At 38.9% G+C, this 18,250-nt stretch overlaps 1 protein-coding gene across 1 annotated transcript in view; it reads left to right on the forward strand.

Annotated features, from left to right (window-relative positions):
* The first annotated feature begins 10,813 nt into the window (after nucleotides 1-10,813).
* The window catches only part of GREB1L (growth regulation by estrogen in breast cancer-like), a 65,192-nt gene continuing 57,755 nt past the window's right edge, over nucleotides 10,814-18,250 (forward strand). The window contains exons 1-2 of the mRNA XM_009886627.1: nucleotides 10,814-10,970; nucleotides 11,102-11,299. Coding sequence (XP_009884929.1) covers nucleotides 10,814-10,970; nucleotides 11,102-11,299 — 355 coding nt within the window. The remainder of the gene's footprint in view (nucleotides 10,971-11,101; nucleotides 11,300-18,250) is intronic.

Consider the following 18,250-nt stretch of genomic DNA (forward strand, 5'->3'; position numbering starts at 1 on the left):
CAAACAATATTAAACTTGACATTACTTGTAGGTTTAAACTGATTGTTATGGTTTTGACCTATGTAGGGTTTTCTTCTCCGTTCATGCATTGCTTGTTGCATAGAAATAGCCATGAAAGCAGCTGGCTTTTCTGTGGGTTGTTTTGGGTTTTGTTTTTTTTTGTTTTTTTTTTTTTCCTCTGTATCACAGGCTAAAAGTGACTGCAGAAGAATGATGTTAGATATGCCTCTATATCTAGACACTGCATGGGAGTTTCAGATAAGAAAAGATTTGTTTGTTCCTTTCTAAAACATATTCCAAGTTGAGATGAGCAGAAACCGTGATCATTTTGACCTGTTTGAAAATGGTATTTTCAGAAGAGCTTTGCAGAAACATGCTTTGAGTAGACTTGATAAACATTTTGACACAACCTCTCTGCAAAAGAAGAGGGGCTTGTGGTTCCTTTTTAGGGATGATGGTTTCCAAGCCTTGTAAAAACAAGGAGGTCTCTTTTTCAGACTTGCCTTGTTTTCAGACAGGGCTCTAGAGAGGAAAACAGTCATTTTTGGGGGGAGGTGAGGAACCAACAAACCCACCTAACCTTCTTTTATGCAAGTGTGTTAGTGAAGACAAATTTCATTACTTAAGGCTTTCTTTATTACTCCTTGATTTGACTTTACTTTTTAATCTAGAAAGCTGTGGTAGGGATTTGTTTAATAATCTTTCTGGAGAGGGAAGGAAACAAGACTTGATGGTGCTTTTGGCCGGATTATGCACTTTACAGATGAAGGCGATGTGAGAAACGCCATTTGTGAGGCTCTTGGGTGCAGGGTGTTCTACTTTGTACAGTGTCACAGACACGCTCTGGCTGCAGAGACTGTCTCTTTTTCAAGTTGGTAACCCTGAAATTACTTTCAGGTTGCATATTTGAAGAACTGCCGTGTTACATTTCCAACTTTGCCAACTTCGGGGAGGGGGGGAAGGAGTGCTTACTGCAGAAGAAATGAAGTTTACAAAGTCCTACTCCAGTGCTTCACTTTAAATCTGTTATAGCTGTCACAAAACAGAACGTGCACCAGATAAGATGAATACTGTGGAAAAAGAAAATACTGAGTGGATGTTCCTGAAGAATTGAGTCATCTTTGTTTGGAAGGTTTTAAGAGACAGTGTAATCTATATTACCATTATGCCTCTTACTCAGAAAGATATTTTTTTGGTAATGTCTGTATGTGATTTTAGAATTAAGAATTTTCAGAACAAGTAATGTCTCTGCAAGATGAAGAACAATTAGTTTATATTGCTTGGCAATAAAAATTTCTTTGTCTTTCTTATTTAGTAGCACTTTCATATGAGGAAACAAAAAAAAAAGAGAGAAAAGAGCATGGGGAAAACATTTTTACTGCAGATGTAGATACCTAGGATGATTTTTATTAAGGATTTTTCTGTTTAATGCTTGTACAGTCTGATGTTGAAATGTGTCAGAATGGATTACATTTTAGCTTCTATTTTCTGTATCTTATTAGTGAATTTTTATGTATGCTGCTTTTCTATCAAATAGTGTCATCTTGGTTAGCAGTCAAAAAATACGTCAAGCAGTACGTATGCATATGTTGCTACATAAATGGTATCTTGTGCATACGATAAATAAATATCATAAGTTATGATATTTTAAAAGTTAGATTTTTGCAGCCTAGTGGCCTAAGGATTTACAATAATTTACATACATGGTTGGCTAAGCCATAGTACACAGTCCTACTCCATAGTCCTATTGAAGACAAAAAAACAACTGCAGGCAGGTGGATATGTACTTAAAGTACTGAGGTCTGAAGGCAGATCAAGAGAAGTGGCGTGCAGAGGATGTGCAGGAAAAAAAGAAGAGTAAGAATTACAAACATGTTGAGCAAACTCAGTGGTTGAAAATGACATTGATATCATTAGCTTATGGTGGTCTTTGTTAGTCCAGTTGTGTTGAAGAGTTGATAACAAACTTTATTGATAAGGCATTCAAAGGAGGCTTGTGATTGTAGGTGAAGTGCTCAGCTTCTACGTAACCAGACCATATATGCTTAATAGATCATCATCCCTTTGATTTTCATGAGCAGTGTAAGTCGAGATGCCATTATTAATGCTCCTTTTTATGTCATTATGTGGCTCTTTCGAAACACAGGTAACTTTCCCTTTCACTTGCTCAGGATAGCAGCAACCCCTCTGGGGAAAAAAAAAGCCCAACGTAATTCATGAAAGTAGGCAATTAGTGACAGTTTTCAGCATTAAAATTGTTGACAAATATGGACTTGTGGTTCATATTTAGAAAGATGTAACAAGACTGTTCACTGATCTTCCCAGTCATGGAAATTAAAGAAGTACACATATAATTTTTTAAAAATGGTGTAATATTAGACAGCATTCCATTGACATAAACATTAAATCTCCATTAAAAACACAGCTTTAAATTAATTAACTGATGCATCTGAGAAGATACAGTTTACATTATAGATTAATGTAAACTACATAAATACATTTTATGTCTCTAAGTTCTGTATAGTTTGTTTTAATTAGTAATTACTAAATACAGTTAGCTAATAACTTACAATAAGACCTGTGTATTACTGACAGAATACGTATTGCCAGTGAATGACTGTACACTTATGTATATGAAAAGTCTATAAAAACAACATTTCAATAAAAATCTGTTAGGTTTGGGAACAGGTATCGATTTTGAAGAAATGTCTTAGGGAACAAATTTGGGCTTGGAAAAACATTTCAGTAAGCAGCAAAATGCTACATGCAGTTACAGTTATATAAATAGTTATTACATTAATTACTTAGATACAGTAGTTTTATCTGCTGCGTTATTAGCTGTGGTTGCTGAAAGGGTTCAAATATGTAACTTGCTTAACTGTGCTAACATGCTAAGTTGTTAGGAAAATAAATTGTAATTCATGTCTGCAAATGATTGCAAAATCAAAATTACACAGCAAAAATATGCCTTGATCCTAGAGCTGGGATTAAGCACCATTACTGATTTGGTTGTATTGCACTGGCATTAATAATGTGGCTAACAGTCCTATTGATTTAGGGCAGAGGGCATAAATGGGGAAAGCTACGTATGAGCATGCTTGTTTTAAGGAAGCAGGCTGAGAGTTTCAAAAGTGCTCCTTAGTGATTTATTTGAGCTGCCTCAGCAATAAGTGTGTAAGCATCCAAGTGTGAGCACATACTCCTTTTAAAATAATTAAGTCTTTTAACATTACCCAAACTTCAAAATTAAAAGCTAGGTTTGTAGGCTGGTAACCTTTTTTTTTTTTTTATTTTTCTTTCACCTGAAGGTTTTTCTGTTGAAAGAAAAGAGAAAATGTACATCTTCTGTTGAAGGTGCATAGTAATGTTTCATTCCCTATGTACATTGTGAAAGATCACAGTAGTGTAAGAGGATTTGCTCCATCTTCTACAAATAATTTTAAAAACCCTAGAAAACTTTCACAGTAACTTACCTGCTAATTTCATACGTCATTTAAAAGGGCTCTGAAAGCCTTGCAGTCAGAATAGGTTAAGAAGCTTCCATAGCACAAAGGATATTGGCCTATTCGTGTAAGATTTGCACTCCACTATATAATCTTCTCATTCTTGGTGATACACTACTGAGCATTTCTTTTTGTGTTACTGACAACTGAATTTTTATTAACTCTTCTACACTTTTATAGCTTTTATGGTCAAATTTGTTGTCATCTGACTTCCTGTCATTGTCCACAACCTTGTATCATCGACCTTTCCCTGAAACGCCAGGGGTTGCAATAGGAGAAGACTAAAAAAGGACATATATATATATTAAATATTATAAACACAAAATAGGGGGTGTGTTATGGCTTCTAATTAAGTTCCTTTTTCCACTGTAGGAAGGCAGAGGATGAATAATTAGGGAAATGGTATATTTGCAAAAGCCAATATATAGGAAGGTTGTATGAACAGATGTGTGTGGGTGGATGAGTGTAAGAGAGACAGTAAAAGCGTATGGGTGCACGCAACTGGTGATAGAACATATAGCACCTATTTGGATATAAGCATTTCCGTGCATAAGACAGTCTTTGCCCATGAAAATGAGCTGTCCATTTACAACAGTCGTCAAAAGACATTCCTTGATTCCAAGTACCCCACCAAACGGTCTAAGCTACAGTTTTGCTCCATTAATGTTCCAGTTTCTTTATAGTACTTTTCCATGTAGTTTTCCATATTCAGGCAGGCATATATTGCTTTAAGTGCTTCTAACATAGCATCATTTATTCACAGAAACTAGTCCTCCATATTTTTCTGAGCTTGTAACTTAAAACTACCAAACTGCCATTTTCTAAAACTTGATTTGAGCTTAACTTGCAGTGATGTCTGTAACATTGCACCTGTATGTGTACAGCTCAGTAAATAATACTGTTCAAAAGAACTGGAGAGACATTTCAAATTTTAAGTAAAAGAGATGAGACTGAGTTTCAGTTTCTATTTCTTGGTGGTTTTCCTTTTTCGGCCTCACTGCAGGTATAAACCTGCTGTGAAGCTGAAAACTCCCAAATCACTGGATTTTTAAAAACGCAATTCAGACTTAATTTTTGCAGTATTTGGAGGTGAATTGAAGTTGACAGCTTCATGCATATAAGTTCAACTTACTAAGACCATCCTGAATTTAGGTATGAATTTTACCTTTAGTATGTTTATTGTTTTGTGAACTGTGCCTGAAGACTGTGGGGATAGTCTTGGGGTGGAAGGGATAGAGCAGTAAGGGCATAGCAGCCTCCATATTAGCACCGCTTGTGATTTGCTGTCTGTTTCATGTTGTGGGGGGAATAGCTGCCCTGTTCCATTATCCTGCATGTAACTCTGTTGTGTACGCATTTGTCTTTTTCTGTCCAAGGAATTGTCCAACTCCCATGCAATACTCCATGCACAGGTACTGTTAATTGAGCAATAAGAGGAAGAACCCTGTCAGGAAAAAATGGGCATTCTTGATCTTTCCCATTCCTTTGAGACAGTAGTGGCAACATCACACTGAAAGGCTAGATTCTAAACAGTATTGAATGCTAGCAATCTTTTCTTCAAAATAAAATGAAAAATAAAAATGAAAGGAAACTCCACTGTAAACAGAGTCAATACAAATTAATCATTCGTTTTTCCTGAAAGACTTTGTGAACAAATTATTTATCTATCACTTGCTACATAAGATTGTAAACCCTTTTACAGTTGAGTTTGTAGATCCCTAACCAAAACAAAAGCAGGGTGAGAATCTCAGAATCTTGAAAGGATGGGGGGGGAGAAGATCTTACAAAGGTTATGAGATAAGGGATGTCTTAATGAGACTACTCCACCTTGCACTCTTGTATTGACTCACACATAAGTCTTTCCCCACTGAATGCTACAGTTAATGCTGGGCATATACTTTTGACTTCGAAGTCTACACTTTTAATTAGCATATATATTTGTTATTGTCGTTATTAACTGTCCTCTTTTCTGCTGTATGCATGTTCATGATACATCCTAATGATGCTCTAATGGGAAAAAAATACTATTCCCAGAACATCAATAAGAATGACGTAGATAATAGAAAATGCTAGCTATACCTGAAACAACCAGTTCCCAAACAATTCTACAGCATAAATAGATGCCTGGTGTCTCTTTGCCTAAGATAACCCTTTGAGATACAGAAGCTGTGCTGGGCCTGGCAGTGCCTTTGTGAAGGAACTTGCTTTCTTTTCCTTTGAAGAGAAACTTTCCTGTGGGGTTAGGCCAGATCAGAAGCCAGATTATGTGTTTTGGAGAACACAATTACATCATTAGGTTAAACACAAAGTAAGGACTTGATAGAGCCGACTTAATGGAGGGTGTTTGCATCAGATTCATCATTCGCTATCAGGTAATTGTGAAATTGCTTTAAGCCATAACAACAACACTTACCCCCTCCTTCATCCTCCAGTTCAGTTCCTCTCCTTTAAAGTCTCTGGGGTCATGACCCACCTGGAGGCCAAATATGTGGTATCTGGTGTACTGAATGATCTGATTATATTTTTACTAGCAGAGCCTTCAACTCAATGTGCAATTCTAGTTCCCAAGAGCTATTGGGTAACAAATCACTTTCCAGAGATTACTTTTTTTTTGGTATGTGAAGGACCATAGTCACCAATTTTGCTAACTACAAGTGGGTACCGTTTACTGTACTTACACAGTGCAAGCCTGCTGGACCTAGGCTCTGGTTCTTCTTGAACATCCAGTGTCATGTTTCTGCATAGATCTTTTGAAACCTGGATGACCACATGGGACAAGATTATTTGCTTGAATTGACAAGACTTTCTTGTAAGTTCTGTTTCTGGGGTTGAAAGAATGATCAGAATTTCCCTGGGTCCTTCACTGCACATTTAAGTGATGCAGTGCTAAAATCAATCATCTTTGAAATTTTGCTTTTATTACTTCCATTTCTGTCTGATTTGATGGGAGCTCCCGGTAATTGCAGTTTTGCTTTCCATAATGAATGCTCATATTTATTTTTTATTAAAACCTATAGCATTAATACTTCTTCACTTGGGGTCAGATTAGTGGAATTTCATGATTGCCTTGTTCATGTGTCTTTGTAAGGACCCAGATTGAGATGTGAGGGCTGCCATCCAGCTCTGTTGTCAGGCAGCTCTCAAACTCCATCAAATCTCACAGTTAATCCTCCAGTTCAGTCAGTGATGGCCCACTACAAAGAAGACTTGAAGCAGGCTTAGGAAATCTGCTTTGAAGAAGCATAGCAACAGTGGAGACGTATTGGGTAGTAATCGTGATGCTTTAGTATCTGGATCTTTGCAGAGAAGTACCCCGAGAGTGATAGAGCCTGGAGGTGCAGGTGATATGAATGTTAGGAAGTTCTCCTCTTATTTCATGTTTTGGTGCAGATTTGATTTGGAAGTTATTCAATTTCAGTTGTGTCTTCTAGTCCCTCTATAGTAAGTTTTAAGGACATGAAATAAAAATTGTCTGTCTGAGTAGAGTGACAAAGGTGGTGAGGTAAAGATGGGAAGCCTGGAGAGTGGCTGTTGTCAAACTGAACCTTCTTCCTCGTCGAGGTGGGGCAGAGGAGAAAGTATAGCACCAAATCTTACCATATATATATATACTCTGCATAATACACATAATTAACACCCTGCAGAGTCCTATCCAAAACAAAGCTCAAAAGTTTGCTAAGGGAAGCAGGCAACTTACGAATTACACTGGTACCTGGTGGTGCAGGTAAAAGAAGGGTGAGGGTTGGAATACTGGATTACAGATGTGCAAATTGCTCGTCACTGGGAATCTAACCAGCTCTGCGCTAGGCCAGCTGCAATTAGCATGCATGCAGATACAGAAGGAATTATTTACTCCCAATTCAAACCTCTTACGTATTAGAAACCTCTCAGTGCACCCAAGTAGGCTCCGGAGTAGTTTGGTGCAGTTTGGCTGGATATGGGACTGTGGGCGTGAGGGTGAGCGCTCCTGTATCTCTGTTGACAGGAGGAAAACAGGCATGTGAGATCAGAGGGGAGCTCCTCAGCCGAATCCAGCTCCGTTTTCTTTCAGCCATTGTGTCAGATAGTATCAACTGCACTCAAACTGCGACCGTCTTTCCCACGTCCCCCAAGCCCACTGAATCTAACATCCAATGTGCAGAATTTTAGGGAATACTTGTCTTAATTTCACTCTAGAAAGCAACAGGGGTTTTTTTGTTTGCTTGTTTTATTTTTACTAAATGGCCTTACATAGGAATGTAGGACAGACATTATTTGGATAACTTTTTTTAGTAATGAACGTTAATTTAGTTACATTAAATCATTGGGTTTGGTCATGTTTAAATGCAGATACGGCATATGAGCACATTTAAGGCACAGTATGCTCCTGTTGCCTCCTCTGGCGCTGCTCCAGTGCACTCACTGGGAGCCGCCTCCTATTTATGCTGGGAGGAGGAAAATGAAGCGCTTCCTAATTGCACCAGGCTTTTAGAGGTAGAATTAGAAGCAGAAACGCTAAGGCATCAATACCTTGTATTGGTGCTTTTGGGCAAGCTGGATCAGGATGGCACAACTTGAAGTGGCCAGCGGCTTGGTGTTGGAGGGTCTCTCCATCTCCTCTCTGCTGTGGAGAGAGAGGCTCCTGCTCCTGCTCCTGCTCCTGCTCCTCCCACCCCTTCTCTCCCCCTCTCTCCCCCTTCAGCTCCCTTGAACTCCAAATGAGGCCCAGCTGTCCTAATGGCCTCAGGCGGTGTTAGGAAATCAGCTGCCTAGTGCTGGCTCCTTACTGCTGGTCTCCGGGGCTCCCAGCTTCCACTGCCACAGCCCAGCAGGACCCCCGGCCCCTACCGCTCTTGGAACTTTGCCCTTTGGTACCTCTGCCTGCCCCTCATCTTGCACAAACTCATCCCCGAGAAGCCTTCCTCCTCCTCTGCTTCTGTACTGCAGAGACCAGTGCTCATACAAGTTGCTTTCCTTTACTTGGCGTTTCCAATTACAATCTTGTTTTCTCTCGGCAAACTAGAAATGTCCTCTGGTAATATTAACCAACCTTCTCAGATAAATCCATAACAAGCGCCATCCACAAGCAAGTCTCTTTGTATAGATTCCAGGGCAGCAAATTAAATAACCTTGGCTGGCCAGCGTTTTTGATGTGTTCATACCATATTTTATTAGTAGTTTCCCATCAAAATGAAAATAGTTTGCATAGATTGTATACAACATGTAGATTGTAGAAAATGTGGAAGACAAATAGACTTCAGGAAGATGATGTGCTGTGGAAATTGCAGGTTTTCTGATTCTTAAAGATTGATTCCTATGTATTGTGGTATTTTAACTAAAGTCTTTTCGTTTGAATACATTTCTGAATTCCTACCTTAAGCGCATCATACCTGACATAAAATACCACAGCACAGAAATTAAATTTTATAGTATGAAATTTAAAGATACAATAGTTTTTCATGATTTCACTGACATTTATGGAACTATAATCAGTGATTTCAGTAAAACCAGGATTTCAGTCACTTAGCTGTTTTTCATCAATTCTTTGTTCAAAGGCACCTGACAGGATTTAGTGTACTGCAACCTTAATCCCGCTTCAGTGTAACTTTTTCCTCAACTCACTTTGTAGTTGTGTGTTTGTACACACTCCTTGCCATTTCCAAATTTAATGAAAACTTACAGAGTGAAAAAGAGAATCTACGTGTCTTAAATATTTTATTGCTGAAACACCTGAATGTGTCAAATTAAGAAATTGGGGTAGGGAAATGCTATTGCCCCAAAATTTATTAAAAGCAGGTCTAAGTCAAAGATGAAGAATTCTTTGCCCAAAGTAGTACGAAGTCTCTGACTGAACAGGGAACTGAGCCTCTCTCTCAGGCTGGAGGTGAGTAATTAAATAAGCTTCGTGCCTAGGTATTCCCATAGTATAGTAATATTTAGCTCTTAAATATTTGTCTATACCAGCAGATCTCAAATGCTGCTATGAGCAGCTGTCATCATTATTGCCCTTTTACAGGTGGCCCTGAGGACCTTGAGCAACCCAGTGATAAAGCAGGAGTGGAATTGTAGGTTTTCTAAATGCCAACTTATCTTCTTGGCCAAGGTCTCTTCCTGGTCATAGGGCTAGGTGACATCTAGTGAAGGGAAGTACAAAGATAACGTTAAAAGGTTTCGTGCTTTTCTATCTATTGATTTAACAGGGGAAAAGTTATCTCTGTTGAAATAAAATTCTATGAAAATGCAGTCTTGTATTCAGTATATTGGAAAATGTTAGATTGCTGTTTCTTTGGAGCAAATGTCATATGGTATAATGGTCCAGGAAAGTGGAAAATTTTCAGTCCGTGTCATTGTAAAACCTTCCATGGCCATCCTGCTACTAAATGTTTACATTTGAGAGTCTGTATCCTAATGCTGTGGGCACAAATATAACAGGCTGCGGACTGTATAACATCACCCAAGGAGAAGTAATGATCTGCAGGTCTGTGCTTGAATATTTCATGAAGGTCCTAAATTCATCATTGATATAAACATAAATGTTAATTTTCAAAGCAGATATTTAAATCACTGTTATCTCTATACTAGTATAAAACATAATTTAAAATAAAAACATTTCACAGCATTTGCTGTATATGGTTTGGATGTTACTTATTTCTCTTTTTTTACTTACATCTTTTGTTGTAAGAGTATGATTAGATTATTTGAGTTATATGGATCAGACTATAATCGTAGTATTTCATTGAAGACAAGAGGTGAAGACCCTTAAAAGACAAAGAACTGACCTTCCATGTAATTTCGGTTAATATTAACAAGAACAAAAATTCAAGTTATTGGATGTTTCTATGTATTATTTATCTGCAAATGATGGCATACTGACAAGGTCATGTAAACACACTGTTAGACAACTAGTGATGAAGCTAAATTTGATGTTTTTAATTTTCTGTGTTACGCACCCTTCTGTAGTCTACTCTGAAAATCCTAGAAAAGACAATAACATGTCTTTGTTGAAATGATTTTTATCTACCCTCCATAAAATTCTACACCAAGCAGGTTCTTAAGGCTGTTGAGAGGCCATATATCCAGAAGACACAAAGGAGTGTGTTAGAAATGTGCTAAAAGCTGTTGTTGAAACAAGAGGATACAGTCTACCAGATTGAGAGAGAAATGTGAACATGTAGTACTAGGTAGAAGTGTTATTTTCATAGCATGCTTTCTTACTAACTTTATATCACTGTCATGATGGACACTAATAAGACCACACTCTTCATTTGTAAATGGTCTGCATATGCATTTTCCCACCCCTTTACCAGCTGTTTTTTTAATGTTTTTAGATCATGGGGAATTCATATGCAGGGCAACTGAAATCTGCCCGTTTTGAAGAAGCTCTTCATAACTCTATAGAAGCTTCTCTGAGATGTAGTAGCGTTGTCCCACGGCCGATCTTCTCACAGCTGTACCTGGATCCTGACCAGCCGCCTTTCTTGCCGGAAGGTAACCATGAAAGTATGGCACATTTCAATTGTTGTTTTTTCTGTGTGAGAAAAGGGTGGGATATGTTTCATTAAAAAAACAGAAGACCATCCAGCAGTTCATTGTGTATTTTGTTTTCTATTCTTGCTCAGATGTGAAACCAAAGGTAGAAGAGTTGGATAAAGAGTTAGTACATCGCTATTCACAAAATGGAAACCTGGACTTTTCTACCAACCAAACTGTTAATGAAATGGAAGAGGAAGAGGAGGACGAAGACATGTCAGATTCAAGTAGTCCACCCATCCCGTATTCACAAAAACCTGCCCCGGAAGGGTCTTGCACTACTGATGGTTGGTGTCTATTCTTTTACATGTGGGATCTTTACAACTAATTCTCAGTATAACGCATAGTCTCTAAAATTAGAAACTCTTTAGCTAGGAAGCCTGGAAATACATTTTATAGTCAAAGTCTTAAATCTGAGAAAATACGGATTATTTCAGGATTTCCTGGACACGGAAACTGTGTCCAGTTCTGGGCTCCCCAGTTCAAGAAAGACAAGGAACTACTGGAGAGAGAGTCCAGTGGAGGGCTACGAAGATGGTCAGGGGACTGGAGCATTTTATGAGGAAAGGCTGAGAGACCCGGGTCTGTTTAGCCTGGAGAAGAGAAGACTGAGAGGGGATCTCATCAATGCTTACAAATATCTAAAGGGCGGGTGTCAAGAAGATGGGGCCAGACTCTTTTCAGTGGTGCACAGTGACAGGACAAGGGGCAATGGGCACAAACTAGAACACAGGAAGTTCCATCTGAACAACAGGAAAAAATTATTTACTTCGAGGGTGGCAGAGCACTGGCACAGGCTGCCCAGAGAGGTTGTGGAGTCTCCTTCTCTGGAGGTATTAAAAACCCACCTGAACATGATCCTGTGCAAGTTGCTCTAGGTGAACCTGCTTTAGCATGGGGGTTGGACTAGATGATCTCTGAAGGTGCCTTCCAATCTCCACCATTCTGTGATAAAATATAATGTATTATTTGAAAGTAGGGTCTAAGACTTGCTGTGGCACTCAGTTTATGCAAGCCCCTTATTTTCTTTGGTCATCATTGGTTTACTGTCCTCAAAGAAGTTATTTAAGTCAGCATCAGTATGGCCGGTTCTCTATTTGTCCCTCAGTTCTTCTCAGAAACGTTGGCAAAACTGGATTTAGTTGATTCCATGGGTAGAAGAAAGAGTTTGGAGAGAGAAAATGGAGAATAGACTTGGTGTCCTTCTGCTGCCAAGGGGAAAAGAGGGATGGCAGTGGAAGCTTGTCTGTTTTGTCTTCCCCACCTGCCTGCTGGCCATTGCTAGTTTACCCTGAGCTGTCCTGATTATTGTTCAAGACAAGTAAAGTCGTTGACAGTACTATTTTTGTTTGGTTTTAAATATGTTAAAGAAAGGGTCAGATCATTATGATTATACCTACCTATTGGACCAAGTAAAATTGATGTAATTGGAGCATGTTACCCTATAGTTATGCTATTCTGAAGATTTAACTTCCTTAAAGAAGGAAGATCTATTCATATTTATTAGATATGCTTATCTTAAAAACACTTGCCCCCCAAACCCTGGAAAACAAACAACTCTTCCCACCAGGTCCAAGACCCCTTCTTGATATTTTATTCAGTATCTTCCTGAATTATGGGCTTCCTCCTGTAGAGGTCATAAAAAGTTGTAATTTATAGAATGCTTTTGTACCTTACTGTAGTATACGGTTATATGCGATGATAGAAGTAAGCACTAGTGACCGGTAATCCTTTGACATTTGGGGGGGGTGGTAATTGGTGGCAAATGTTTACATTTTTGCCTTTATCCCTTCCACACATGCAGCTTACATGAGCATGTTTACTCTCTGTAACAAGGTACCACCAGTTCCCTGTAACACAAGGAGTAGAAAGGCTGGCTACTATGGAAAACTGGGGAATATTGTTCGGAGAGTTTGTTAGTCACACAGAAGTGGGTTTGCTATCCTCTGGAGACTTGTCAATTGGTAGTTGGAGAGAAGGAGAAAGTATAAAACTATGTATTCCTAGGAAGGTATTCTCAATTGAGGATGAGTATCAATAAAGGCTGCAAAATCTCCTGTGGAGAGCAAGAGCAGTTCTGATCACTTCTGTAAAATAAACTGGGCAGGATGCAGAGGGGAACCAACAGGATGGTAAGAGGAAGGAGTTCTATCTAACAAGGCTCTTTGCCCACCAGGACAAAAGCTGCGATGGTGTATGCTTGCACCTTCAAACTATATCAAGGATAAAACGCTAAGGAGGGAGAAGAGCCGTTCATGCCATCAAGGCCCTGTGGAAGCGTAATGGATGCATAAAATGATTGTGAATGTGTTCAGGTTAAAGGTTTAGGATTCTTTAACTATTGGTGATGCAGTTCTGGACCAGCCTGCCAGTAGCAGGAGTAGGGCTCAAAACCTTATCTGGCTCCAAGGCCACTATTCATTCGATTGTGAAAAAGCTTTTTATATGACATCAAGAGATCTTTCTTAGTCTCACTCACATGTTCTGGTGATCCCTGGCTGTGCTTGCATGCCCAGACAAAAATGTTAGTTGTGATTTTCCAGATAAAGGTCTATCTCTTGGCTTGAGAGGTGACCTTTCATCCACGTGCAGACTGTTCCATGTTCTGCAGTGCCTTTGCTGCCTCTGCTCAGCGTTGCTTCATAAGGCTGTCCTGCCCGATGTGGCACTGCAAGGAGGTAGTCAGCTCTCAAGCACTCGCTGCAATGCTGATCTCTACGCTGTGGCTGCATACTGCACGTCACACGGTTATGCCTAATTATGCTATAGTTGCATAATATGTGTAGCTATATGCTCATGTATATATGTAATATGTTTTATAGTATGTCCTGGAAAAAGATGACCTGCCAGGGGCAGTTCTGTCTTTTGATTTTTATCTAGAAGCCTTTTATGGTCAGAGCACCCTAGAAGAAATTTTCCTATGTTACATCCACAGAATTTTAGGATTTTTCATTACTTTTTGTCAAGTTTGCTGTTCTGTATTTACAAAATCTGTCTCACTCTTCCATGATGTTCTCAAGGAGCTGATTTAAGAGAGCGGTGTTTTTGTATCTGGTAAAGGAAAGGAAAATATATATATTTTTTAAGTACTGCTAATAATCTGTTCGGCCAGTTTAAAATAAGTGTTTAAAACACCCAGGTTTCCAAACATTCACACTGCAGACCGTATCTCAGCAAGATATTAATCTGATAGCTCATCTTTCATCTCATGAATATGCCCTTCCAGAGATGTGAGACAGGATTGCTGCCATTGTTTACATCCCTTATCTTAGTTATTTAATTACAAAGTTAAATAACATTAGGAAGATCTTAAAGAATACTGATAGACTAATTGAAGTCACTGTAACTCTTTGGATGCTTTAAGCTAAGCATGTATTTAATTGCTTATCCAAGAGGAAAATGTTGGTACTAGAACCTGCAGTTCATAGCTCCGCTTGATGTAAAACATGTCTCCCATCTTTTAGCACATATGAGGTGAAACATTTTTCCCTTTTCGGGTATTTGCGTTGTTTGCTTTTCCTGAATTCAGGATTTATGCCATAACCATTGTATTATTTTCTGTAGTGACTTGTTCTCTTAGGCAGATGGCAGAGTTGTCAGTCACATGGGGCCAGAAAGTAGATCTTAGTGCCTTTATTCATCAGTTAAAAAAATAAGTGTCTCACAAGTGACAGCTTGTTGGATGTTTCTTCTCAACTGGCCATAATATTAAATTCCTTAACTCTCCTGTTAGCCTATTGGAAAGAGAACTGCATTTGCCATTGATCCTTACTATTAGTCATAAAAATAAAGACTTTGTAATCAAGAAGAATGGTATTTGGGGGATTTGCTTATTTTCTGGGGCTTTTTTTTCTGCTCAGCACAAACTTTTATAACAAACTTACACCTTCCATGAAAATATGGTTTCAAGAAAAATGCCTCTTTATTTTCATACAGGGACCTCAAATATGCACCAAATCAATGCAAGAAGCTGTTCTGAACCACTTGTTTGCTGTAGCTTTGAAACAGGCTGTTCCTAATTTGTGGAGTAGCATTTTATGCAAGCTGTGGGAAACACAATAGTAGCACCTTTCTTTTGTTAGTAAATCCTCAATTTACCTGATGCTTAAAGAAGGGCCAAGGTAGTTTCAGAGGCAATTAGGTAAGCAGGTACTTAACACCTGATCAGTTACTGTGAAGTTACAATAGCAAGTGACAGTGACTAGTAATTCATATGTAATTCTTGGGAGCTAATTCCTTATGCAAATACCCCATTTATTGCAGTACAACAAGGAGCCCCACATTGAAACTGTCTTGTTACTGGTGGGGAAGGGAAAATATATTCAAATTTCATTTTTAAGAAGATTCCAGCTCTTCTAGGTGGCGACAGTTGAGAGGATACATTTTCATTTTCAGGAAGATGAGACTGGATTAACTTAAATGATGTTGGAGAATGCAAACCTGCTTCTCAGAAGCAAAAACTAATGAATTTTCTTTCAAAGAAATGCAGATAATGTCTGTAAAAGCTATTCATTATTCTTTTTTATGCCTGCTCTTGGTATTTGCAAATCTCTAATCAGAATATAAATGCCTGTTCTTTATTTAAAACAAAGCTGAGATCCTTTGGGAAGATGATTTTTTTTTTTTTTTAATGGAAAGCTTAGCTGTGGGCTTTTACTTTTTATAATTAGGTATTGATAAACAATTTTATAAAGAGAAGCTGGTTTGTTTTAGTGGCTCATGGTTTTTCTCCTTTTCATACTTACCTGTGTACCTTTTATGGACATCTGAATGCCACTGAAGTGCCATTCTTTTTTCTTAAGAGTTGTATGTGTTAGTGCTGCTTGACATAGAAATTTAGGTGCAAACTCAGTTATAAATGAATAGCTATGAAATGTAAATGGATTTTGCATGTTCTAAATCTTAAACATGGGCAGCACAAGTTCTGCTTGTACATAGATATCATGTCTTGTCTTTCCTTGTGTGGAAATGGTTCTTTCTCACAGGTAATTGAATAGCAATGCAAAATCATGCAAAACAGGGGAGAAAAAAAAAAAAGGTTTGGGGTCTCTGTGTGCTAGCTAGAAAAAGACAACGCAGCAGAGAAAGGGGTTAATCCCTCCTTCCTCTCCCCGCAGTCAGTTACTTCCTTCGAAATTAATGTTTCTTGCATGGAATTTTCTCATTCAGTTTAAAAAGCAGCAGGAACTTAAGACTAGAAGGGCTGCAGCCCCAAAAGCCAAGGGAAAGAAGGATAACGAAGGGCTCTTGAGTATACCAGCTGCTTGTTTCATTGTCTCCGTATCTCCTGGTCGAAGTGAGCCCCAGCTGTTCCTGGCCAAGCTCCGCAGCCCTCCTTGGCTCTCTTGTCGCAAGAGAAGTGCCCCTGGTGTCTCTGAGGGTCTGTCTGTGCTGTCCCCCCCTTTTGCTCCTCGACTATCAGGATCCCTTTAACCTCCGCAGAAGGGGAACCAGAGGAAACTACTTTTAGTGTCAGCCCTGTTATTTGTCTTGCTCCCTCAGAAAGTGAGGTTTCAAGCAGTTGCCTATGAGCTCTGCTGCCTGTCTGTCAGGGAGCTGGTAGCTGCTTTCTGCCACTTTTGGCAGAGAGGTATACATGCCAAAGGTACTGAATTTCAGCAAGATTTCTGAGGTTCAGGAGCTGGTTGGATGACTTTGGTGTCCCAAAACTAGTGTCCCCTGGGGCAGAAAAGTAATTATAGCTCTCCTCTTACACAGTCTCTTTCAGAGGCATGTGCTGGCCAGCCAGTCTACACATACATACCTCTGATCCAGAGATGTCGCCAACCAAAGCAGAGGAGGATGCCGCAGGAGATTGTGCAAGGAGGAAGAGCCGGGGGGGGACATGGAAGGGATCTGAGAGCACTTTGGGTAGAATAAGAGACAATACAGCGAGTAAATCTTAGGTATTGTTTGCAGATTTGGCAGAATCCAGCATTTCTACAGTACAGTCCTACATGTCCTAAATGGTGGGAAATATTAAATATATTAAGATCAACAGTCTTTCAGGTAAGAGGCTGCTGCTGCCTGTGATAGCAGACTGAGATCCATCAGTTTGTTTCAATGGATACTGCTAAGATGTTACCGAGTAATGCTTATAAACTTGTTAAGATGTTGTGATGGGTTTCCTATGGTTTCCCTAACATGTTCTCCCCTGGGGACTCATGCAGAGGTGATGTGCAGCTGCTCAAAGTGTAGCTGAAATTGTTTTGCCCCCAGCCTGGATGATAGCACAGTCTTTGCTTCTGTCTCAGATGTTATGGAGCGCTGGATCATTGCTTCACCTCACTGGGACATCTAAACTCTCAAGCATCCAAAGAGGCTCTGAGTTTCTCATGATATTCAGCCCTCTCAGTGTTGTGTGCTCTTTCTGAAAGCAAGCCTATATTGAAACATAACTGTTAACAACATTGATGAACAAAATCCTGCTTTCTTTGGTGTCCTGGTGTTGCTGTTGCTAGCAGTTAATTCACTTTTTAATCACTGTTTATTCTTCTGTGTATTTCCTGAAAATTTTTAGGTAGAGACAAGGCTAAAGAGTAATTGTGTAAAAAGCACGGGTTTAAATCTGTCTTGAAATCTTACTGCGCTGGTGGTTTCATAATCCTTATCTACAGATTTCCTGTTTGCCCACATTGTCAGCAGTGGGTAATTTTTCTATTTTAAATCTAGATGTAGGGTGGTATTTTCTAAGCATGTCAGCTACTCAGATTTCACTGAATGCCTAAATATTTAAGGCCAGTTTTGAAAATTCTGGACATAGTGCCCAAATGGCATAAACATTTGAATAAGCAAATTCTATTTTGAATGTAAGACAGTTTTGTTCCTATCTTTATCTGCAACTGTTTCTTTCTAAATTACATTGAAAAGTCTAGATAATACTAGCCTGGTACCAAGCCTTGCATTTGTTTAGGATCAATGTGTTTGTAAGGAATACACCTTAAAAAGAGTTTCACATACTAAAATCAAACTGCATCTCATCAGAAAATAATAAATTTTGCTTTAAATATGTGATTTTAATGCTTTTCCTCTAAAACGTAGATGACTTCTTATTGGTAAGTTATCATTAAAATCCGTTGATTTGCAAATAAAAACTTCAGGCACTTCATTTTAATTCATTGGCTGGAAGAAGGCATGTGTGAGGGGTGAATCCAAGCTAGCTTTCAGCTCGAGTGAGCTGCTGATGGAACGGAGCTGATTGAATAACTGAAGAAACGATTCAGCCAAGAACTGGTTCA

The sequence above is a fragment of the Charadrius vociferus genome, unplaced genomic scaffold (assembly GCF_000708025.1).
Source record: "Charadrius vociferus isolate BGI_N301 unplaced genomic scaffold, ASM70802v2 scaffold45, whole genome shotgun sequence".
Taxonomy (NCBI): domain Eukaryota; kingdom Metazoa; phylum Chordata; class Aves; order Charadriiformes; family Charadriidae; genus Charadrius; species Charadrius vociferus.